At 39.3% G+C, this 26,024-nt stretch overlaps 2 protein-coding genes across 4 annotated transcripts; both read right to left on the bottom strand.

The window, feature by feature from the left end:
* Positions 1-811: 811 nt before the first annotated feature.
* LOC141656952 (F-box protein CPR1-like) lies at positions 812-12,274 on the bottom strand. 2 transcript variants are annotated; one of them, XM_074464047.1, is made up of 3 exons: positions 11,038-12,274; positions 2,023-2,091; positions 812-987 (listed from the first exon to the last, which is right to left on the bottom strand). In XM_074464047.1, the coding sequence occupies exons 1-2, from the start codon at positions 12,228-12,230 to the stop codon at positions 2,052-2,054; spliced, it is 1,233 nt and encodes a 410-aa protein (XP_074320148.1). In that variant the 5' UTR covers positions 12,231-12,274; the 3' UTR covers positions 812-987; positions 2,023-2,051. The 2 variants fall into 2 exon arrangements, with proteins under 2 accessions (XP_074320148.1, XP_074320147.1); XM_074464046.1 differs by lacking the exons at positions 812-987; positions 2,023-2,091 and adding exons at positions 9,704-10,042; positions 10,483-10,551.
* A 1,837-nt stretch (positions 12,275-14,111) lies between these two features.
* Positions 14,112-21,583, bottom strand: LOC141656953 (F-box protein CPR1-like). 2 transcript variants are annotated; one of them, XR_012548621.1, is made up of 4 exons: positions 20,345-21,583; positions 19,708-19,776; positions 18,899-18,941; positions 14,112-14,500 (listed from the first exon to the last, which is right to left on the bottom strand). XR_012548621.1 is itself a non-coding variant. In XM_074464048.1 (3 exons), exons 1-2 carry the CDS (start codon positions 21,520-21,522, stop codon positions 19,737-19,739), a joined length of 1,218 nt encoding a protein of 405 aa, XP_074320149.1. In that variant the 5' UTR covers positions 21,523-21,583; the 3' UTR covers positions 14,112-14,500; positions 19,708-19,736. The 2 variants fall into 2 exon arrangements, 1 of the variants encoding a protein (XP_074320149.1); XM_074464048.1 differs by lacking the exon at positions 18,899-18,941.
* Between the last annotated feature and the right edge of the window lie 4,441 nt (positions 21,584-26,024).

Genomic DNA, 26,024 nt, shown 5'->3' with positions numbered 1-26,024 from the left:
TAGCATATCCTTACAAAAAAAACATATTCCACAACATTTGACTCAACACCAATTTACTCTAGACATAGTTGAACAAAAGTCAGTAAAATCTTTTTTTTTTTTTAAATGGAACAAAATCTAGGAACTTTTCCAATAATTAGGATATACTGATGGCACATTCTCCACTTGCTTCCTGTATGCTAAGGTCTTAGAAAATGTGCTTGTTTAGAGTATATTTCTGAGGCCGCTATGTCATGGACAAAACCTTGAAATTATATCTGGGCGCAACATACCTTTAGGATCGAGGTAGAATTGGGTAAATTATGCACTCGATTACATACAAGATTCAAAGGACTAGTAGGCTCTATTTCTGGGGCACACTAATATCTCAAAATACAAACTGAAAACATTCATTGTATAATATCCAATCAAATCGCATATCATACATATCATTTAGTTATAGGCTTATAGCTGTTGTAGTTATGTTGTACCACACAACGGTCTAAGACCACGATAACTAATCTTGGAAAGTATGTACAAAACACTGACTTAGAAGTTAGAATTGATCTCACAATGTTGACATCAACTATGCAAAGCAAAACTGAAGGTGCATAAGTCGGTTAATACTAACGAAAACATGTATTTAGTCCTCTCACAACAAGTGTTCTTTCACAAGCATAATAAACAGCAAGAACCCACAGAAATCTACGGATAACGACGTCTAGTTGTCTACGAACAAGATCGTACTACGCCACTAGGGATATGCAGCTAAATGAATACAAGTTACGGAGTACAAATTACGTCTACAGAAAGTAGTTATCAGAAAACAAATCTTTACCGATAGTTCTTCCAAAAAAAAGCGACAAACTAAAATTGACACCTGGTGCATCACACGATGTAGCCACCGTAGCCCAAGTACAATCGCCCGCTAATTAGTCTATGCAACACTGTTCTTACCAGCGCTATCAGCCGTAACTCCTAGAAAACAGGGTAGTTACCTCATAAGTCCTGCAGATTACAAATGACCCGAGGCTAAAATCAGTAAGTTTGTTTTAACGCATTGACATTTAGGGTGTGTTTGGATCATGGTTACCGAATTCGCTCGGTGCCCTGCGAATCGCGAATTGCTAAAAGCGAATTCTATCATGTTGCTTACTAAAAATACATATAACACACATTCTATAGGAGCGAATCGCGAATTGGTAAGGACGTATTCATAGCGAATTCGGTAACCATGGTTTGGATGAAAGGATTTGGAAGGAAAAGAAAGGGAGGGAGAGTAGGGAATTTGAAATTCCTTGTTTGGATAACAAACGAGGGTGAAGGGAAATGGAGGGGGAGAGATTTGGAGGGATCTAATTTCCCTCCTCCAAACCTAATCAAAATCTCTCCCCAATAGTCAAGATTTGGAGGGAATTGTATCCAAACAACCACACTCCATTCCCCCTCCCCTTCCCTTATCTCCCTTTCCCTTCCCTCCTTACCCCTCCCCTCTCTTTCCCTCCACTTTTACTATCCAAACACACCCTTAGGCCTTGTTTGGATAGGAAAAAAGGAGAGAAAGGGAGGGGAGGGAAGGGAAAGGGAGGGAGGGGAGGGGAGGGAGAATGGAGGAGGTGATTTTCCCTCCAAATCTCGCCTATGTTGGTGGGGAAATAATTTGCCTCGTAGGAGGGAAAATGAGGGATCCATTTTCCATCCCCTCCAAATCCCTCTACCTTCCTTTTGCTAACCAAACAATGCATTTCTCATCCTTCCAATTCACTCCCCTCCCTTTTCCTCCAAATCCGTCAATCCAAACACACCCTTAGGCAAGATTATGAAGTTCAAACTCACTTAAGTTGATAACAAGACATGATTTTTGACGAACACTGCACTCAAATCTAATAGTGTCTCAACTAATCTGCAGTATACAGAGGCCAGAGCTGTTCGTACAATACGGGGGGACAATGCGCTAGTACTCCATTAAGTGATAAGTATAATTTGTTTTCTCATAATGAAATACTGATAAAATATGGAGGAAAAGAGGATATTGCAGATTACCTAACATAGTTCTCAAGCTCATTCAGTTGTCAGAGCTTAAGCTTGAATCCCGAAGACAGAAAATTGTTCCTGAGCAAATAAAGGACAGCATAACCATGGACTTCCAAGATCATAGCAATGTCTAATAACAAGCCATATAGTGTAATAACCAAGAGAAATGCAAAGTATAAATTAAAAGATGTATATAGCAGCAAACTCTAGTAACACAAGATCTACATTAAGCACACAATATATTTCTATTCTGAGTAAGGGTAAGGGTAATTAAGAAGAGACTTTTTTAAAAATATCCATGACGAAACATGTTAAAATGCATCGACAATGTGTACTCTATCGACAACATACACACACAAGACTCCTGCAATTCATAGAAACACGAAACTTCAAAAGGAAACATAATAGCCAAAGATATAGATTTTACTTCTCATTTTCTCAATGGTCTTCTTAGGCCGCCTAGTTCCTTCCTTCGTCGACTCTAACTTGTTATTCACAGCCGAAACAAGGCTCTCCACACAAGGATAAGCAACATAAGGAGCATCCACAGCTTCCAGCCCTTGAACCGGAACTCTCTTAAACTTTTTAGTCACCAAATCATACCAACCAAACCAAATACTATCAACCTCAATCAACACACTCGTCATATCTTTGGAGTAAGTAACAAGCCTAAGATACATACAATGCTTACAAATTTCATTCTTTCGAATACTAAACAGCTTAACCCACTTACAATCATTCATTTCCCACACATCCGCATATCAAAACTCAAAGGCCAAGCCAACCCTATGCTTAGGGTAACTCACAAGCAAGCACAAACACCCGCGTAAACTTCTTAAACTCATCGTCTTACCACTATCACTATTCAACTCAGGAAAATCCACCAGCGAAAACGTACTGGTCCTAAGATCAAAACATTTCATCACCGACACATAATCCGTCGAAATCACGACAAAATACAATCTCTCATCAACAGCAACAGCATTGATCTCCTGAAGAGTATATGAAATGGTCTCATCGTTAACCGATTCCCACGAGTCATTCCGCATACTATAAACAGACGACTCCCTATCGAAATACCCGAAAAATCCCACTGAGCCAACCTAACAACCTTGTAATCATCCGTAACACTATCATACCCAAACCCGAACACCTCCACAAGCTTAAACACCAAAGCCGGTTTACGAGACGGAGCAGGAGGGACTAAACGTTGCGTTTTGTTTGACGGGTTAAATAAACACACAGTTTCCTTGGAAGAGTCAACAAGCAGGAGGACACCATGGACGATTTCGACTATTTGGACAGGGGGAATGTGAGGGAGGTTATTTAGGGGATGATTTACCTTATCGAAGCGGAATTTGACAGTGGATATGGCGGAAGAGACGATGCAGTTTGTAGAGATCATGATGTTGGTGCTGGTGTTGGCGATTAGGGTTTGATAAAGATGTTGTTTGACGAACTTTGAAGAAGTAATAAGGGAATTCCATGATTTTGAGACACATTTGAAACGATGAAGGGATTTTACTGGAAGTTTTGTGAGGATCACACTGATGAGTTCTAATGGTAGATTTTCCGCCATTTTTGGGGGTTTTGAGTTTCTTCAATTTCAATTGGGAGTGCTTATGAATTATGATCACGACACAGCGACACCTTAGGGGTTAGGGACGGTAGACCTTGCAAAATGGTCAATTGAGTCGGGTTTGTGACAGGTTAATTTAGTTTCGGGTTCTCGGGTTTGCAAGAATATTTGGGTCAGATTGTATAGGGTCGGGTATTCTGGGTGCGGACCGAGTTAGTTTTGTCAGGTCTACCTAGTGGTAACTGGTAACGACTTACATCGTAAATAACTGATGTGTTTGATTCCAATAAAGTCAGGTTGTGAATTTACACCCGGCAAACGAGTCATTCGATTCAAGATCAAATTGGGTTAAATCGGTTAGTTTCAAATCGGATTTATCTTATTTTAATTTTAAGCTCGTTTTTGATTGGGTTCATTTCGGTTAGCCACTTTAGCCGCTTTTATGCAATTTCATGTCGAGTACGGTTCAGATCGAGTCAATATCTCTTCAGTTTAGTTGTGTTTCGGTCTTAGTTTTCTTGAGTTAAAGGACAAAAAATTATTTTAAATGAACCTTTTACTTTTTAAGTTGAATGTAGTAATTCAAACTATTGTTAGGGCATGTCTGGTCTCGCTTTAGGAAAACTGTTTTTGCTTTTAGAAATGAGTTTTTTAATAAGTTACTTCTTGATAAAATTGTTGATATTTGGCCTAACATTTTAGAAATGAGTTTTTTAGGGCATGCTGAGGGGAGGGGTTTAGAGGTGGGGGCGCCGATTTTTATGGCCGTGTTGGCAGTTTGATGGTGTTTGGTGTTGATGACCATCACCGGCAGCCGGCAATGAAGCAGGATAAGTGTGGCGGTGAAAAAGAGGTGGCGGGTCCACAACGGTGCTCGATAATGGCAGGGGTCGTCGGTGCCGACATACAATTGGTGGTAGGTGGCAGTCTGAAATTTAGCAATGGTAGTTTTTTTTTTTTTTTTTTTTTTTTTTTTTGGACAATCGGGTTAAAAGAGTTCTACAATTTAGCAGCACGCTTAGCTAACCTATGAGCGGCTTTATTACAAATTCTAGGAACATAAGCAAAAGAAACGCAATGAAAGTTTGCCGCTAATTCAGTGATATCTTCAACAGTAGTCCTAATCCAATGTTTGAGTTTAGAACACTTCAGAACTTGAGCAAGAACCTGTAGACAATCAGATAAAATTGTAACATGGAGGATATTGCGAGAGAGCGCCCACTTCAAAGCCTCCCTAATTGCCAAAGCTTCAGCTTGCTCAGCATTCTCGGCACTTCCTTTGATACAGAATTCAGACACAACCTCATTATCAAACATGATACACCCCCCCAAACCAGCAACAAGCTCTTTTGACCATGCAGCATCCACATAAATATGAGATTGTAAGCAGTTAAAAGAACCCTAGATCAAAGGAAAGATAACACCATTCCTAAGGTTAGTCAATTCTTCCTCCAAAGGTGTTTGGAATGTAATGGACTCTGATTTCTTATCCTCAGCCAAAAGAGTCCATTTAAGAGAATCTTGGTATAGTAAGATAGCACCAGTAGGGGAACACTCAGAATTATCAAAAACCTTTCTGCACCTTACCACCCAGATAGTCCAAAAGGTACACAAAAAGGAAAGACAAGCCTCTTGTTTATTATCAGCCTTAAAAAGAACAGAAAGCCAATTGCAAACCCAAGACTGGAGGTTCAAATTATCCCCTGATTGAGCCCGGATCCCCAAAACACTTCCAGCCCAAACTCTACTAGCAAATGAACAATCACGAAAAAGATGATCTGGCGTTTCCGTTTCTTGTGAATCACAAAGCACACAGGTAAATGGACCATCAAAACCCCTCTTTAAGAAACCCTCCCCACAAGGCAAAGTTTCAGAGAGAGTTTTCCAAATAAGAATGATCCAGCTTTTCGGCCCTGGAAGATTCCATAGGATTTTCTGAAAAACACCCATACACGCAGCTGGAACTCTTGAAAGGTCCTTCGGTGTAGCTGAAGTATTCCAGGAGTTTTTTAGAGCAATGTGGTAGCCAATCTTAACTGAGTAATCTCCAGACGAAGAAGCCGACCAAAAGAAGTTGTCACTGCCTTCAGAGCATCGAATCGAAATAGCAAGAATATCTTTCACAGAGGTTTCATCAAAAAACATAGACACTAATCTGCGTTTCCAACACCTATTGTTACAAATAATGTTTTTGATTCTCAAGTTACTCAAATTAGGGGGATCGGTAAGAAGCTCTAAACATAGTGGTTTCGGCACCCTTCCATTAACCCATCTAGTGTTCTAAACACTAAGATCAGAGGTTGGAGAGATGTTCCAAGCTAAAAGAGGTTTAATGAGAAGCAGGCCCCAAGCAATACCTTTCCATCCCCATGAAGAATTACTCTTACCATTATTAAAAATCAGGTCGCCATCTCGCCACCTTAGGCCATATTTGGCACCAATAGACCTACTAAGAATAGAATCTGGGTGTGTGATCATTCTCCATCCAATCTTTGCTAGGAGAGCTTGATTGAACTCTTTCATACGTCTAATACCCAGACCACCATTCCCTTTAGGTTGGCTTAGGAATAGTCGACTACACCAACTAATAGAAGGAGATTTCTTTTGACCCGCCCACCAAAAATGTGACAATATAGCATCTAATCTTTTTGTCACACTTATCGGTATTTTAAATACCGATAGAAAGTAAACAGAAAGGGAAGACAAGACAGAAGAAATCAAAGCCAACCTACCAGTCGACGATAGAAGAACACAATTCCACGATGATAATCGCTTCCTAACCTTGTCAATGATAAACTCAAAAATTTCTCTTTTACTTTTATTACACCCTGAGAGACCAACATCAGTAGGAACACCCAAGTAGGAACCCATATTAGTACCACACGGTATGTTGAAGGTATTCAAACATGTTCGAGCAAAGGAAAGACTAGAGCTCGAGCTTAGAGTCATAGAAGATTTATTAGCAATGGTAGTTAATGTTAGGGAAGAATAGGAAAGGAATGGGTTACCTTGAGGGTAAGGGGTATGGATGTAGAGGTCTTGGAGGGTAAGGGAGGGGGATCATTCCCTTTATTTGTATCAAACAAACACAAATAAAGGAAATCGTCTATGCTGCTTCCCTTTCCTTTAAACCCCTAACCAAATATCCCCTAAATTTTTACCACTCCATCATCAAACGTCAAGAATTCAAGATGTCAAATGTCAAAACTACTCATTATCCCTCAATTATATCCGGCACACACTCGAACTAACTCGACCCCAAGTGGCTTGAACGGATCAGGATACTAAATTACTTATGAGCCGGAACTAACACGCACACGACCCAGTAACCCATTTACCAAATCTAGAGCATTCACTTGTATTTTTCTCTTTGTCAAAATAAAAATAATGTTGGTGCTGGAAAAAAAAAATTAACTCATTTCCATGAATGAAAGCATCATATAGCAATCGATTTCCAAATACACAAGGACAAAAGCGAAAGCAAAACTTAAAATAATGTCGATACATATGTGTATCCAAAAAAAACAAGTACTCCGTATAGCTCAATCCAGTATGCACCATAGACTGATAATCCTAAACTTTTGAGTGGCTAAGCTTGTGTGAAAACGAGCAACTACTAAATGGGACTCCTACTAACGAACCATGGAGAGTGATGTGTACCTGGTTGCATTAAACGGGAATGTCTCTAAACTATGCCGGCTTAACTGAAAACAGCAGAAAACACCAATCGAAAATAATGTCCTTTGTGTTCATGTTGGGAAGCCAATTGACAACATCAAAGGTAATTTAACAGAATGTGCAAGCCTACAATTCCATCCAATATGTTACGGATGAAACTGTGGATGACTCAGGGTTCCTTGCTGTCAGGTTTTAGCATACTGATGCTGTTCTGGAGTTTCTAGAAACGGCTGAGGTGTTTGGGCTCCTAAATAAACCTACAACAGCGCGGACACGGTTATTCGGGGTGCACATATACTGATGGCACATTCTCCACATGTTGCGTGCATGGTAAGGTCCTAGAAAATGTACATTGGAGTCTACTTCTGAGGCCGATATAGCAATATGTCATTACTATCTCAACACGGTTTCAGCAAATCTCAGGTCATTGGGTCAATTGGGATTTCAGAACAAATCAATTTTAGACAATTTTGGTTCCCGGGTCAACCTTTCGAGCCAGGTACAACAAAACTGTCGTTCAAGTCTTCGGAGACTGGTAGCAGCCTTGCTTGTGAGTTGTGACCCGGTGCAACAAATTAGAACGGAGTAGAAACATAGGAGTCTAAGAAACAAACCTTATAGGCTAGGAGCAGCTTTGTATGTGTGGACAGTGGGAAGAAACCAAGTCAATCAAAAAAAAAAACAAGATGTTCCTCCAAAAATATTCTCTCTCTTCACCAAACAAGGCCGTGACACAACTCACACAGGCAAAAAATGGCTGATAGCTCAATTGAACTCTCTTCCTCCTCATCTCGAAACGATCCACAATCAAATGGTAATCAACACCTGGTGGCGTCAGCTAGTACGAATGGTAAGCGCAGCATGGAGCATACCTGGCTGCAGAAAACGAAAGTCGAGAAACTACGGTGGCTTAACTGACACACCAGAAAACTCCAATCGGAAACTATGTCCATGTTCATGTTGGGAAGCCAATTAAGACAATCATAGGTAATTTAACAGACAATGTTAACCTACAATTTGTCCATTTGATGTTCTAGATATAACAGTAAAAGGAGATACAATATTACACCTAGCTGTCCGGTTTGGTCACACCGATGCTGTTCAAGAGTTTATAAAACAGGTTGAGGTGGTCAGGCTCCGGAATAAACTAACAATAAAATGGACAATAAAAACAAGTCATATAATACAGAAGCAAAGACTTATATTCCTAACAAATGATAATGCAACCTATTGGCACTCGCAGAACGGAGATTATAGTTTTATTGGTGCATCGTGTCCAACAGAAAAAAACATACCTTACATAGACCTCATTTGGCATAGACCTCATTTTTTGTATTGTGACAAATATATCACTTACAGTTGATTAGTTGCATGCCAAAGGTGATTCTACCCAGTTATGCATCCATGCATTTAACCATGACTTTACGAATAAACTTGTTTCTGTATTTATACATGCAATCGAAAAAAAAAACAGAGTACTAAAATTAGCATATCCTTACAAAAAAAAACATATTCCACAACATTGGAGTCAACACCAATTTACTCTAGACATAGTTTAACAAAAGTGAGTAAAATCTTTTTTTTGTTTTAAAATGGAACAAAATCTAGGAACTTTTCCATTTATTAGGATATACTGATGGCCCATTCTCCACTTGCTTCTTGTATGCTAAGGTCTTAGAAAATTTGCTTGTTTAGAGTATTTCTGAGGCCGCTATGTCATGGACAAAACCTTGAAATTAAATCTGGGTGCAACATACCTTTAGGATCGAGGTAGAATTGGGTAAATTATGGACTCGATTACATACAAGATTGTAAGGACTAGTAAGCTCTACTTCTGGGGCACACTAATATCTCAAAATACAAACTGAAAACAGTCATTGTATGATATCCGATCAAATAGCATATCATACATATCACTTAGTTATAGCCGTTGTAATTATGTTGTACCATAAACCTGTCTTAGACCAGGATAATTGATCTTGGAAAGTTAGAATTGATCTCACAATGTTGACATCAACTATGCAAAGCATATAGCTTAGATTGACTTATGATGTTCACATTAATTATGCAAAGCAAAAATGAAGGTGCATAACCCGGTTAATACTAATGAAAACATGTATTTAGTGATGTCACAATAAGGGTGTGTTTGGATTGAGGGATTTGGAGGGAAAGGGAGGTGAGGGAATTGGAAGGATGAGAAATCCATTGTTTGGTTAGCAAGATGAAGGTAAGAGGGATTTGGAGGGGAGGGAAAATGGATCCCTCTATTTCTCTCCTACAAGGCAAATTATTTCCTCACCAACATAGGCAAGATTTGGAGGGAAAATCATCTCCTCCATTCTCCCTTCCCTCCCCTCCCCTTCCTTTCTCTTCCCTCCTTCCCCCTCCCCTTCCTTTCCCTCCTTTTTTCCTACCCAAACAAGGCCTAAGTGTTCTTTCACAAGCATAATAAACAACCAGAACCCAAAGAAATCTACGGATTCAGATGTCTAGTTGTCTACGAACAAGATCGTACTACGAGTACTATGCCATTAGGGAATGCAGCTAAACGAATACAAGTTACGGAGTACTAATTACGTCTACAGAAAGTAATTATCAGAAAACAAATCTCAACCGAGAGTTCTTCCAACAAAAAAAAAGCAATGAACTAGGATTGACACCTGGTGCATCGTGTCCCAAGTGCAATCGCCCGCTAATTAGTCTACGCAGCACTGTTCTTACCAGCTCTATCAGCCGTAACTCCTAGAAAACAGGGTAGTTACCTCATAAGTCCTGCAGATTATAAACGACCCGAGGCTAAAATCAGTAAGTTTGTTTTAACTCATTGACATTTAGGCCTTCTTTGGATAGGAAAAAAGGAGAGAAAGGGAGGGGAGGGGAGGGAAGGGAAAGGAAGGGAAGGGGAGGGAGAATGGAGGAGGTGATTTTCCCTCCAAATCTCGCCTATGTTGGTGGGGAAATAAACACACTCTTAGGCAAGATTATGAAGTTCAAACTCACTTAAGTTGATAACAACACATGATTTTTGACGAATATTACACTCAAATCTAATAGTGTCTCAACTAATCTGCAGTATGCAGAGGCCAGAGCCTGAGCTGTTGGTACAATACGGGGGACAATGCGCTAGTACTCCATTAAGTGACAAGTATAATTTGTTTTCTCATAATGAAATACAGATAAAATATGGAGGTAAAGAGGATATTGCAGATTACCTAACATAGTTCTCAAGCTGATTCAGTCGTCAGAGCTTAAGCTTGAATCCCGAAGACAGAAAATTGTTCCTGAGCAAATAAAGGACAAAATAAGGTGGATGAATGTGCATAACCATGGACTTCCAAGATCATAGCAATGTCTAATAACAAGCCATATAGTGTAAAAACCAGGAGAAATGCTACTACAATTTCGCAGCCTATGGCGGTGTTGGGGGTCGAATGTATATAGCAGCAAACTCTAGTAACACAAGATCTACATTAAGCACACAATATATTTCTATTCTAAGTAAGGATAAGGGTAATTAAGAAGAGACTTTTTTCAAAAGATCCATGACGAAACATGTTCAAATGCATCGACAATGTGTACTCTATGATATCGGAATGTAAAAAGAGTTTAACCTATCGTATTCTATCATATTCCATTCCAAGGTAGTAGGTCAACTATTTGATCTACACAAATACAACAACATACACACACAACTGACACAAGACTCCTGCAATTCATAGAAACAAAACTTCAAAAGGAAACATAATAGCAGAAGATATAGATTTTACTTCTTAATGATCTTCTTAGGCACCTTGTTTTTTTCCTCCCCTCCCTTTTTTCCTTCCTTCTCCGACACCGCCTTGTTATTCACAACCGAAACAAGGCTATCCACACAGGTAAAAGCCACATGAGGAGAATCCTCGAGTCGAAGCCCTTGAACCGAAACCCTCTTAATCTTTCTAGTCACCAAATCATACCACCCAAACCAAGCACCATCAACCTCAACCAACACACTCTTCTCGTCTTTCGAGTAAGTAACAAGCCTAAGATACATACAATCCTTATTAATCTCCTTCTTTCGAACCCTAAACAGCTTAACCCACTTACAGTCTTTCAATTCCCACACATCCCCGTATAAAAATTCATGGTTGTAAAACGGGTTCCCTGTGAACTTATTATCCGGGTCATCCCTATACTTACGGTAACTCACAAGCAAGCACAAACACCCGCGTAAATTTCTCAAATTCATCATCTTACCACTATCGCTATCAAACTCGGGAAAATCGACAAGCGAAAACGTATTAGTCCTAAGATCAAAACATTTCAACACGGAATCAGAATTACTCGAAATTGTGACAAACCACAATGTCGAATCAACAGCAATAGCACAGGTCTCCTGAAGAGCATATAGAACAGTCTCATCATTAACCGACTCCCACGAGTCATTCCGCATACTATAAACATACGCTTCCCTATCGAAATACCCGAACAATTCCCACTGAGCCAACCTAACAACCTTATAATCATCCGTAACACTATCATACCCAAACCCGAACACCTCCACAATCTCAAAACCATCACCCGGTTTACGAGAAGGAGCAGGAGGGACTAAACGTTGCGTTTTGTTTGACGGGTTGAATAAACACACGGTTTCCTTAGAAGAGTCAACAATGAGGAGGAGACCATGGACGCTTTCGACTATGTCGACGGGGGGAATGTGAGGGAGGTTATTTAGGGGATGGTTTACGATATCAAAGCGGAGTTTGATAGTGGATATGGCGGAAGAGAGGATGGATTTTTTAGAGATGATGAGTTTGTTGGTGTTAGAGATTAGGGTTTGATGAAGATGTTGTTTGATGAAATTTGAGGAAGTAATTAGGGAATTCCATGTTTTTGAGACACATTTGAAACGATGAAGGGATTTAACAGGGAGTTTTGTGAGGATTTCTGTGATGAGTTCTAATGGTAGATATTCCGCCATTTTAGGGGGTTTTGAGTTTCTTCTTCACTGTTAGTTCAATTTCAATTGGGGCTGAGTGTTTATGATCGGACAATGATAAGGGGGCACCTTGCAAATGAGTAAATAGAGTAGGGTTTGGGTAAACTTAATTTCTGGTTTTCGGATTTGCAAGAACTCGGGCTGGGTTGAGACTTTTCTGGCCATTTCCAGGTGTGTTATTATAAAGTTATTCGGGGACAAAGGGTCAGTATGCAATAATAAATATCCGGGTCGGGGTTGTATAAGTCGAGTGAATTCGGGTGCAGGTTGATCTCAAGTGGGGTTATTCAACTCGGTATTTCGGGTCAGGTCAATATGTGAATATTAATCATTTGGGTCGGGTTGCATAGTTTGGGTCCTTAATTTATTATTCTCTACTACTATCTAGAAGAACAATTGGTCTCCCTTGTGACGGGTTACCATTTGTGACGGATATTTTGTGAGATAAAATGGTAATAAAATGGGTTAGTGGAGAAAGGGGACCACATGAATAATGTTGCAGAGAGAAAAAAAATGGGTACATTATGAGGTAAAATGGTATCCGTCTTCAGCTTGTGACGGATATGTCATGTCTTCAATGAGAATTTGTGCTAGAAGAAATATTTTAATCAAAAATAATTGATCGGTACTCCGTAGTTAACAAATCACTCAACAACTAGAAAGATATTCTACTCAATTAAACAAAGTGTTCAATAATTTCACCCAATAAATTTAACCTCAAATTATGACTCAGATAAACAAAATTTGAAAAATGGAATTAATAAGCTAATTAAAAAGTTAACAAATGGTGGGTCGACAAACTATAACGATTGAATTTGTGTTCTGCATATGCTCCGTACAATTTGAACAATAATGCATTGGCAGATTCTTATAAAATTGGTTTTTGTTTATAATCAAAGATGAGAAATCAAAATTTCGGTGAGATATTAGCCAAAAAATTACAAGAGTTTAATTTCACATTTTGCAAAAGATAAGGGGTCAATTACTAAAGTTAAGGGGTCTGGTCTTGATGAGTTCTAAATTGCACTTGAACTCCTCAACTTTCAAGTTTGCAAATCAGTCCCTGCCATTGACTCCTGCAAAATAGGTCGATATTTTTTTTGAAATCTCCTGTATTTACTATCCTCTTCCTAAATATGAGGAAACAAATAATTTGTAAACAAAACAACACTTTGACACAAGCAAATAATAATGGCTGATAACTCAATTCAACTCTCGTCAGTCGTCCCCCTCTTCCCGAACTGAACCACAATCAAATGGTAATGAGCAGCTGGTAGCAGCAGCAACTATGAATGGTAGACGCGGCATGGAGCATGACGTATATCTCGCTGCAAAAAACGGGGAAAGTCGAGAAACTACGATGGCTCAACTGGAAACACCAGAAAACTCCACCCGGAAATAACATCCTTCATGTTCATGCTGGGAAGCGACTTGAGACCGTCAAAGGTAATTTAATGGACAATGTAAACCTACAATTCATCGAATATGTTCTGGATGAAATAGTAAATGATTCAGTGGTATGGGAGACGAACGACAAAGGGGACACCCATTACACCTAACTGTCCGGTTTGGTCATACCGACTACCGAGGCTGTTCAAGAGTTTTTAAAACGGGTTGAGGTGGTCAGGCTCCTGAATAAAACTAACAATAACATGGCCATAATGAAATACTATCAAATTGTCATTCCAAAATTACATACCGAGATTGAATTGGTCAGGGTAAATTATGCATTCGATGCATTTGCCATTGAAAAGGTTAAACAAGAACAATTGCTCTCGGAAATTTTGTACTCGGTACATAACACAGCTTAGAATTCAAAGCATATAGCTTTATATTGACCTCATCATGTGTTGACATCAATTATGCAAGCAAAAAATGGGTGGATAAGCTGGTTAATCCTACTGAAAACTGTAATTAGTGCTGTCACGACAAGTATTCGTTCATAAGCATAATAAACAACCAGAACCTACAGAGATCCATGGATTCAGATGAGTACCACGCCATTAGGTAATGCAGCTAAATGTATTACAAGTTACAGTACTAATTACTTCTACAGAGTACTTATCGAAAAACAGATCTTTACCAAGAGTTCTTCCAAAAAAAGCGACGAAATAGAATTGACACCTGGTGTACCACACGATGTAGCCAACGTAGCCCAAGTGCAATCTCCCGCTAATTAGTCTATGCAGCATTGTTCTTACCAGCTCTATCAGTCGTGACTCCTAGAAAACAGAGTAGTTCCCTCCTAAGTTCTGCAGATTACAAACAACCCGGGCCTAAAATCAGGAAGTTTATTTTAATTCAGTGACATATAGGAAAGATTGTGAAGTTCAAACTCAGTTAAGTTGATAACAACACATGATTTTTGACGACTACAACAAAAAACAACATTGTCCATTCTTCAACAAAAAACGTGGGGGTATAACATAATCATCAAATGATCATGGATTCGTTTCCATTCTCGAGTAACCAAAACACCCGGGTTGGTTCTGGTTAAAGAGAGACTCGGGTCAAGCCCATGATCATGGATTCGTTTCCATTCTCGAGAAGCCAAAGAAAAGACAGACACGTTTATTTATAACAGGTCATAGTTTTGAACTATTTTCACAACCTTATAGTCATCCGAGTTGGAGACGTAGGCAAATCCCTAAGCCAAAATACAATCACAGGAAGTAAAACAGGGGTCGAAAAATTTACGCCAATTGTAACTTACAGGGTTCTAACTCCGCCTGTGAGTGTTTTCGGGCATTCGCTGCCGGTCCCAAGCCCGGATAAAGGAGGAGGGTTGCGGTAGGTCTGTGGCAGCCAGCATAAAAACTTCGTCACATTTTATGGACATGAATCGGAATTTGAACATCGTTGGGGCGTCTCCTCAGAAGCGACGCGCTGCACTTCTTAGACCCGGGTGTAGTGATAAGTATGTGAGGGTTGCTAGGTCGTCGCCCGGAAGCGACGCGCCATCTTTACATCTGGGGGTGGTGTCAAATAGGCAAGGGTGCGCTACATCTTCTAGACCCGGGTGTAGTGAAAAATATGCAAGGGTTGTTAGGTCGTCGCCCAAAAGCGGCGCGCCACCTCGAAGTATGGGTGTGGTGTCAAATAGGTTTGGATCTAGGAAGCATGGTCAAGAGCGGGTAAAGAAATCAGGACATGACTTTAGGAAGGGTAGTAGGTTACGGTTTGGTACTTGGAATGTTGGCTCTTTGACAGGGAGATTAGCTGAGATAGGGGAGGTTATGAAAAGGAGGAGAGTGCATATATTGTGTCTACAAGAGACAAAGTGGATCGGAGATAAAGCAAGGGTGATAGCGCCTTGGGGTTATAAGCTTTGGTACACGGGTAAAGACAAAAGTCGTAATGGAGTGGGTATTGTCATTGATAAAGATTACATTGATGATGTGGTAGAGGTATCGAGAAAGGGTGATAGGATTATGAGTATTAAGCTTGTAGTCGGGGATGAGGTGGTGACGGTTATAAGTGCTTACGCACCCCAAGTAGGTTTGGATGCTTCTTTTCGACGAGCCTTCTGGGAAGATTTGGAAGAGGTGGTAGAACGTGTCCCTATTGGAGAGAAATTGATCATTGGTGGTGACCTCAATGGGCATGTGGGTACTAGTCGAGTTGGCTTTGAGAACATTCATGGGGGTTTTGGGTTCGGGGAGAGAAATGAAGCAGGAAGTGACATATTGGATTTTGCTTTGGCATATGACTTGGGTATAATGAACACTTGGTTCGAGAAAAGACATTCTCATTTGGTGACTTATAGAAGTGGAGGTAATGCTAGTCAAATTGACTTCCTTTTGGTAAGGAATGTGTGGAGGAAAGAGTACACCGATTGCAAGGTCATACCGGGGAAAGTGCCGCAACACAACATAGACTAGTGGTTCTTGATTTTCGAGGTAAGAGAGACTTGAGGAAGAGAAAGATAATCGGTGAGGCACGGATCAAGTGGTGGAAGCTACAAGGGGGAAACCAACAAGCGTTTTGGATAAGGTTGGAAGTAGCGATATTTGGTCGGATTGTGAGGAGAAAGATATTGATGCAACGTGGGATAAATTGGAGCATGTTGTAAAGGAGTTGGCGAGGGAGGTATTAGGGGAATCTAAAGGGAATAGACCATCAAGTAAGGACACATCTTGGTGGAACGATGTGGTGAGACAAGCGATAAAGACTAAACGTGAATGCTATAAGGTTTTGGGGAAATGCAGGAGTGATGAGAACTTTGAAAAGTACAAGGAAGCTAGACGAGCCGCTAAAAAGGCCGTACGGGATGCGAGGGCAAAAGTTAACCAAGAAGTGTATGCCAGGTTGGACACGAGAGAAGGAGAGAAGAATATCTATAAACTGGCTCGCATAAGAGACCGAAAGACGAGAGATATTGGGAGAGTTAGGTGTGTGAAAGATATGGACGACAAGGTTACTCGTTCGGGATAACGAGATAAAGGCTAGATGGAGTTCTTACTTTGATAATTTATTCAATGGACATCGGGAACAAGGTTTTGGGGATGTAGAGGTAACACCAAACATGGTTAACCTCGGAATTTGTGCGTAGAATACAAAAGAGTGAAGTTAGAAAGGCGTTAAGGAAGATGGGGTCAAAGAAAGCAGAGGGACCGGATGGTATACCCATAGAAGTTTGGAGGTGCTTCGGGGAGAGGGGGATTGAATGGGTAACCATGCTCTTCAACAAGATTTGGAGGAGCAACAAGATGCCATCGGCTTGGAGGAAAAGCACTCTTGTCCCTTTGTACAAGAACAAAGGTGATGTCCAAGAGTGTTCCAATTATCGGGGAATTAAACTTATGAGTCATACAATGAAGTTATGGGAGCGGGTAATCGAGCAAAGGCTTAGGAGATATGTAGACATCTCGGAAAACCAATTTGGATTTATGCCCGGGAGATCGACTATGGATGCGATTTTTATCATGAGACAGTTGATGGAATACCATCGGGACAAGAAGAAGGATTTGCATATGGTTTTTATTGACTTGGAAAAGGCATATGATAGGGTACCAAGAGAAGTACTTTGGTGGGCTTTGGCGAGAAAGGGTGTGTCGCGAAAATATATTGACCTCATAAAGGACATGTATGAGGGGGCTAGTGCAAGTGTTCGCACTAATGTTGGGAGAACGGAAGAATTTCCTATTACCATCGGGGTGCATCAAGGTTCCGCACTTAGTCCTTTTCTCTTTGCTATAGTTATGGATGAGTTGACAGGGGATATTCAGGACGACATCCCTTGGTGTATGATGTTTGCTGACGATATTGTGTTGATTGATGAGACAAAAGAGGGGTGGAGAGAAAGTTGGAATTGTGGAGGCAGACTTTAGAGACTCGTGGGTTCAGCCGAGCAGAGTAAGACCGAGTATTTGAGGTGTCGATTCACTAAGGTGGCGGGGTTGAGATCGACGAGGGCGGGAGTATTATTTTCGATGGGAATGTTGTTGAGGGTTCGGATTTCTTCGGATATCTAGGATCTATTATTCAAAAAGATGGGGAGTTAGACGGAGATGTGGCTCACAGAATTAAAGCGGGATGGTTAAAATGGAAGAGTGCTTCAAGTTTTCTATGCGATAAAGATATGCCCCAAAGATTAAAGGGAAAATTTTATCGCACGGCAATTAGGCCTGCCCTACTTTACGGCTCCGAGTGTTGGACCGTGAAACATTGTCACATTCAAAAGATGAGTGTGGCGGAGATGCGCATGTTGAGGTGGATGTGCGGACATACAAGGAAAGATCGGTTAAGGAATGAGGTGATTAGGGAAAAGGTTAAAGTGGCGCCAATAGAGGACAAGATGATGGAAAACCGACTAAGATGGTTTGGCCATGTGAGAAGGAGACCTATGGACGCACCCGGATTAGGAGGCCGGAGACTTGGAGAACAGAAAAAGGTCCCTAGAGGCGGAGGAAGACCGAGACAGACATGGTTGAGAGTGATAGAGCACGATATGAGAGTTCCGGGGCTTGAGGAGAGTATGGTGACGGAGAGGGCACAATGGAGGGAAAGGATACATGTGGATTTTTAGTATTTGATGTTTTTTTGACAGATTTAGTGCTTTTATTTATTTATTTAATTTAAAGAAATTAATTTATTTATTTTTCTCCCCTTTATTACACACTTTTTCAACAACCACTTTCTTATAGATTTTACCTGGTTCATTCCGGATCCTTAACTCTATTTCGGTTTTTAAAAATCGTTCTAATCTTTTCTCTCGATTTAAATTTTAAGTTTTTATAAAAGAAAGACGGAATCCGATTTTAAAACCCCTAAGTTCACCTTGACTTTCCATTACATTTTCGTTCTCCCTTTTGTTTTTTATCTTCCCTTTTTTATTCGCATTTTGAGGCGTGCGTGCACCCATGGACGGTTCGAAAGGATGATTCATGTCAGCCGACCCCAAATCATTTTGGGATTAAGGCTCTGATGTTGTTGTTGTTGTTGTTGTAACTTACAGGGTTCCATATATAGAAATAATCAGCAGAAAAAGAGGAATTAACTAAACAAACTAACCCATTACATGAACCTACCAATTGAATCTCATTTCCTTCTTCGCCATGGTTGTCAAAATTGAGTTCTAGTTTAACTAAGCAATAATCAAGAACAACATTATTATCTTGAACAGAAAGAAGATAGAACTTAGCAGCTACCTGAATGAATAGATAGTCTCTACTGGAGAAGACGGAAGGTGACCTGAAAGACAGGTTTTAAAATGACTATTGGCAAACTCAAAAGAGGACACAGCAGAGCACCAATGTTTCGAAACTGATTTTAGCCGAAGCAAGCATTTGATAGGAAGCCTAGCAAGTATCTCATAGGTAAACAAATCAAGAGGGGGGTCATTTTCTTGGGTAAGAATTGTGAAATTTGTGGAACTGGTTGTTGGTGCAACAGTTTTGACAATTTGGTTAAGTAATTTGAGACCCTTTAAGATTGTACGATGAGGTTTTCTCTTAACAATCGTAGTTTGGTAGGCATAATCTTCAACTCGATACACATCGGAGTTGATTAATTTCCTACTAAATTGCTCCATTCTTGCTTTTTTTTTTACCTACACTAAGGAAGTCTCAATACTTAAAAACAATATATACATTACAACAAAAAAACAACATGCTCCTAATACCTCAATGGCTTCCCCAAATAACATTAACACAGAACTTTTGACGAATACTAAGTTCGCATCTCATATGGCTTCAACCAACCAATAATGCCATCATTGTCAAGACTTTTAACATGAGCAAATACAAAGATGTTTCTACTATCTTAACTTTTTTATCGCTGTGTTTTCAGAGTTAGGCAATAAAAATGTCTCTTCAGCAAATAAACGGAGGCCAGAACTGTCGGTACAATATGACAGACAATGTGCTTATATATACTCCCGTAAGTGACCAAGTATAACTTGTTTTCTCATCATGAAATACTGATAAAACATGGAGGAAAAGAGGATATTGCTGATTACCTAACATAGTTCTCAAGTTTCTTCAGTTCTCACAGCTTAAGCTTGAATCCTGAAGACAGAAAATCGTTCCTGAGGAAATAAAGGACAAGATTTAGGGGATGAATATGCATAAGCGATGACTTCCAAGATCATAGCATTGTTTAACAAGCCATATAGTGAAATAACCAGGAGAAACACAAGGTAAATATTACGAAATGCATCGTTCAATGCTATTACAATTACACAACTAATTCAGCAGCAAACTCTATTAGCACAAGATCTACATTCAGCAAACAATATATTTCTACTCTGAGTCAAGAAGCTACAAAAGTATTGTATATTTGTATTATCACAGTGCCTCGATGATCCTGCCTATGGCGGGGTTGGGGGTCAAATGTATATAGCATTAACCCAATGTCAAAAGCAAGTAGACACTTTTTCCAAATGATCCATGACGAAACATGTTAAAATGCATCGACAATGTGTGCTCTATGATAACGGAAGCATAAACAGTTTAACCTATCGTATTCTATCATATTCCATTCCAAGGTAGTAGGCCGGCCAACTATATGATCTACACAAACATAAGACTCCTGCAATTCATAGAAACACAAAACTTCAAAAGGAAACATAAAAGCCAGTAAAAAATAGTTTTTACTTCTTAATGATCATCTTAGGCCGAGTTCCTCCCTTCTTCGACACCACCTTGTTATTCACAACCGAAACAAGGGTCTCCACATAGGGATAAGCCACATAAGGTGAATCCTCCACAGCTTCCAGCCCTTGAACAGGAACTCTCTTAAACTTTTTAGTCACCAAATCATACCAACCATACCAATTACTATCAACCTCAATCAACACACTCTTCATATCTTTCGAGTAAGTAACAAGCCTAAGATACATACAATCCTTACGAATTTCATTCTTTCGAATCTTAAACAGCTTAACCCACTTAGACTCATTCATTTCCCACACATCCGCGTATAAAAACTCATGGTTGTAAAACGGGTTCCCCGTGAACTTATTATCCGGGTCAGCCCTATACTTATGGTAACTCACAAGCAAGCACAAACACCCGCGTAAACTTCTCAAACTCACCATCACCTCACCAATATCGTTATCCAAATCGGGAAAATCCACAAGGGAAAACGTACTAGTCCTAAGATCAAAACATTTCAACATGGAATCAGAATTACTCGAACTCATGACAAACCAAAATGTCGAATCAACAGCAACACCATTGAACTCCTGAAGAGTATATGAAACGGTCTCATCATTAACCGATTCCCACGAGTCATTCCGCATACTATAAACAGACGACTCCCTATCGAAATACCCGAAAATTTCCCACTCAGCCAACCTAACAACCTTGTAATCATCAGTAATACCATCATACCCAAACCCGAACACCTCCACAAGCTTAAACACAACAGCCGGTTTACGAGACGGAGAAGGAGGGATTAAACGCTGCGTTTTGTTTGACGGATTGAATAAACACAAAGTTTTCGTAGAGGAGTCAATAAGGAGGAAGACACCATGGACGCTTCCGGTTATGGTACCAGGGGAACGGTTAGGGAGGTGATCTAGAGGATGGTTTACGATCTCGAAGCGGAATTTGACAGTGGATATGGCGGAAGAGACGATGTAGTTTGTAGAGATCATGATGTTGGTGTTAGTGTTAGAGATTAGGGTTTGATGAAGATGTTGTTTGATGAATTTTGAAGAAGTAATTATGGAATTCCATGATTTTGAGACACATTTGAAACGATGAAGAGATTTTACAGGAAGTTTTGTGAGAATTTCTGTGATGAGTTCTAATGGTAGATATGCCGCCATTTTTGGGGGTTTTGAGTTTCACTTACACTGTTGCACTTGCTTGAATTTCAATTGGAACTGTGAGGGTTTATGATCGATCGGACAATGATAAGGCATCACCTTAGGGTTTAGGGTAGACCTTGAAAATGGGTCAATCGGAGTCGGGTTGGGTCATTTTAATTTTGGGGGTTTGCAAGAACACGGGCTGGATTAAATTCATTTCAGATTTGGATTATTTTCAGTTGTGTTGTTATGAAGTTATTTAGGGACAAAGCTTAGTATGTATCGGGCCAATTTGGGTGCAGGTTAAGCTCGAATCGGGTTATTCAAGCCGAATAATTCGGTTCTGGTTAGTTTTGCTAGGTCTGAGGTCTACAGGGTGGTAAGGTCTTACATCAAGAATAACCAATCATGGGTTGTGATTTCTCCTATCAATGGGGTTTTAACATCTAATCATGGCCTCATAGGTTGTCATAGGGGTTTAGATTAACACAAAATGATGGTCATGAGAGCTGGTGCTTATTATATTTGTAAACTCCCAAAACATAGTACAGAGTATTTACGTTAAAATTGTTTGATTACCACTTGAAAAACATAGGAATTAGAAAATCTCGTGATTGCCATATTTTTTTTTTTTTTGAGAATGTAGAAAAGAAAATTTTCACGGGACTTTCTATGTCTATACAATGTCGGATGTGGCTACTATACCTGAACTAAAACAGTACAAATTGGTTAAGATGAGCAATTAAGCAAGCAAAATTCAAAACGTGTAATAATTAGTACGTAATGAGAAGATAAGACCGGTCATCCTAAGCTTTCGAGTGGCTTAGCTGGCGTGGAAAGAGAAGAGCCGAACTAGAAAATCCAATTCTAGACCCCTTTGATTTGTATCCTTTACCAATAACTAAAAACTAAACATATAATTTGAGTCAAACAACGCCTTGACTAAAGATGGAAGTAGACGTGCGGGACGTTCGGCCACCACGACCTATGATCCAATTTAGCACGACCCAAGATAGGCAATGCCTAACACAGCACGACACACCATGGGCCGTGCCTAGGCCAAAGAAGATATTGCCTAGGTTACGCACGACACGGCCCACCTAGACACGGGATGATTGAGCACGCCCAAAATACAAAGAAATAAGGCTAAAATGGAGGAATTGTTTGGACATGCCTAAGCATGATACGACACGCCATGGGACATGCCAGGGCGCCACCATTTCACCCGGCGCGTCACGTCACGAAACACACATTTTACCTGGCCGTGCCATTTTTCTCCTACGGGCACAGTAGGCCGGCACGAGGCACTACTCGGCACGACCGACTTTCATCTCTAGGCTTGAGTCCTTCACACAAGCAAACAATGACTGATAACTACATTCAACTCTCACCCTCTTCTCCAAATGAGCAACTAGTAAATGGTATTGAACAGCAGATGGTAGACGGAGCGTGATGTATAACTGGCTGCATTAAAATAGGAATGCCTCCAAACTACACTGGCTTAACTTGAAACAACAGAAAACACAAATAGGGAGGTGAGACTCCCCTTTTCCTTGTTGCTTAGGAAGGATATACCAAGTCATTTGGTACCATTGCTGGACTTACAGGTCCTGCTGCCCTAGCCCACAGAGGTCCTCGCGGCCAAACCACTCTTCATGAATCTTTCGAATTAACCACAATATAATGTTAGTGATAATTATTTCATCTGCCTTATATGTAGACTCGATTCATGAAACTGAGCAATCCCCTCCCTAGGGGAATTCGAACAAACAATGGTGATAAAAGAAGGGAAGATGTTGAAAGAGAAGAGACAATCAACAACGTAAGCAGAGTAAAAAGGAAAGAAGAGAGAATGAATTACCTCAAAAAAAAATGGGGGAGACTCAGCTGGTCGTAGCAGTAACAGTATCCTTCACAGCTGGTTTTACAGTACCAGGAGGACTTGATCAAACTCCCGGGGATGATGATATAGGCATGGCCGCATGGCAGTGCTCACCGAGAAGAAATCATTCATCACTTTTATGATATCAGACACAATAGGCTTTATGGTCTCGACTCTCGAGTCTAGCTGTGATGTGTCACTTTGCGATGGCAGGAGAACAGGATATGGCGACTGTTAATAAACTGTCCATGATTGCCGAGTATCTAAATTCATCCATAGGGTCTGCAGTATCTGCTGTGGTATCTCAGACCCTTGCCAATATCATCCTAATCATCTATTTCATCTTCATCTTCTTTCACACGTGTATATTTAGACGAAGTTACCGGACATTATGGAACAACTGGACTAAAGAAAGCAAGGGCGTTCCTGTCTGTTAAAGATACTACAAACCAGGATCTAGGCATCTAGCTTACCCCGCTGTGCACCGTGTTAATACAAGCCCTTATTTGTACCTTGTAATTTAAGTTGTGTTCTTAAAAATGAATTCTAAATTCAAATCCAAGCGTCTCGTTTTTTCTTTCTTAGTTTTCATGCCTATATTTATGCAGAGAACTACACAAAAATGCCACTTTTACATATTTTGCAGTTTAATAAAGTACTTTTAAGGTCCCACAAGCTTCACTTGTATGAATGGATTGTTTGTCCGAGTTTTTATATTTGTTCAATAAAATTAGGGGAAACATGGAATGAGTAACCTGATAGCTTTCCAGTTACAATAACTATAGGAAAGTGCTCAGCCACAGGCACCATCACTAACCCGCGGAGTAAATGTGAGAGGTGTGGGTAACAAATGCACACGTATCGTTGAATTAGGACATTAACACTACTTTATAAACAGATGAGCAGCCTTTTCGGTAACCAATGGTAGACGCGGCATGGAGCACGACGTATATCTGGGCTGCAGAAAATGGGGAAGTCAAGAAACTACCGTGGCTTAACTGAAACACCAGAAAACTCTAACCGGGAACAATGTCTTTCCTGTTCATGTTGGGAAGCCACTTGAGACAATCAAAGGTAATTTAACGGACAATAACCTAAAATTCATACAATACTAGTTTGAATGCCCGTGCGTTGCAACGGGGGATAATTAACTTATTTATAATGCAAAAAAAAAAATGTTATAAGGGTTTAATGTTTACATTCTATGTCTAATGATTTGTTTACATATTATTAAAATATCTGTTTCAAAAAAAAAATAAAAGATTAATATATACGTGGGTTAACTCTTATTTATAATCATATAATCACCCCACCTTATATTAATCTTTCGATGTGGGACAATTCTACTATTTATAAGTAACATATTCACCAAACTTGGATCTTTTTCTGATGTGGGACAATTCTACTATTTATACGTAATATATATTTATCAAACCTGCATTATTTTTCAATGTGGGACAAATGACATACTCAGAATTACACCATCTTTTTTGCACCTAGTTCGACATCCAACCAGATCTCGAATACCGAATACATACAATTGTTACTCATTATATCTAATAGTTATATTTAAATTTAATAATATGATAAAGTACTCTCCATTAATATTTGTACGTTGTTTTTCTTCAAAAAAAAATTTAACATAATTTAGATACGGAAATTTCCCGTGATACCCCTTAATTTTGTCAGATTTACTATGTTACTCCTACTTTTAAGAATCTGCCTATGGTACCTTTGAGGTTCCATTTTTTTGCCCATGGTACCCCCTAATGTAAAGGCTGTTAAATGGACGTTATAAAATAACAATTAAAAAATAATACCCCCTTTATTGTTTTATTGGTACGGATATCTCTCTATTTTAAATGAAAATTTAATTAACTATATCATTATAATATTGAAAATTTCTCATGGTAACCTTTTTGATAGATTACACATGCTACCATGGACGTTTGTTTTCTATTTTTTTTTTATCATACTTAAAATATGTGCAAATGATAGGAACCTATACTCTAAAGATAGAATATTTTCTAACACAATTCTAATTATATTATTTAAACGTAGTATATTTACCACACCTAAATTATTTTTCAATATGGGACATATAAAATTTATAGGTAGAAAATATAATGATATGAACTTTTAAGAGTTCTCCAAGACAATACTTAAGAGACTCAAAAGATTTTGGGTTGATGCCTAACTTTCAAGGATGCCTCCTATTTATAATCTTAGAATCACCCACCTTATGCTATATTTCGATGTGGAAAAATTCTATTTTTTATATGTAGTATATTTATCACACCTATATTATTTTTCAATGTGGGACATAAAACATACTATGAAATACACCATCTTTAATATGTGCAAATTATATGAAATCTATATATATACTCTAATGATAGCATTTCTTACCATGAGTCTAATAATATTATTTTCATAATATTTTTACCGACATTATTTTGCCAAATGAAATGTAAAAGTTTTTATATAAAAATTAGAAACATCACTTGAATATAAAATAAGAAATACAGAGTATATATTATTATTATAACTAAAAGATTTTCCAAAGATTAACTTAAGTTAGAAATCATTATTGTAGAGACAGTAATACAAACTCTTTTAAGAGCTCTCTCTGACAATA

This window comes from Silene latifolia, chromosome 5 (assembly GCF_048544455.1).
Source record: "Silene latifolia isolate original U9 population chromosome 5, ASM4854445v1, whole genome shotgun sequence".
NCBI lineage: Eukaryota > Viridiplantae > Streptophyta > Magnoliopsida > Caryophyllales > Caryophyllaceae > Silene > Silene latifolia.
The sequence above is the reverse complement of the archived record's forward strand: the minus strand, read 5'-3'. Positions and strand labels throughout refer to the sequence as shown.

Bases quoted from the DNA above. Each gene is read 5' to 3' on its own strand.
- LOC141656952 (XM_074464047.1), bottom strand. From the start codon at position 12,230: ATGGCGGAATATCTACCATTAGAACTCATCACAGAAATCCTCACAAAA. The intron at 2,092-11,037 runs GTAAAATCTATA...TTATTTGCTCAG, and splicing joins CCTAAGAAGATCATTAAGAA to GAACAATTTTCTGTCTTCGG.
- LOC141656953 (XM_074464048.1), bottom strand. From the start codon at position 21,522: ATGGCGGCATATCTACCATTAGAACTCATCACAGAAATTCTCACAAAA. The intron at 19,777-20,344 runs GTAAAAACTATT...TTATTTCCTCAG, and splicing joins CCTAAGATGATCATTAAGAA to GAACGATTTTCTGTCTTCAG.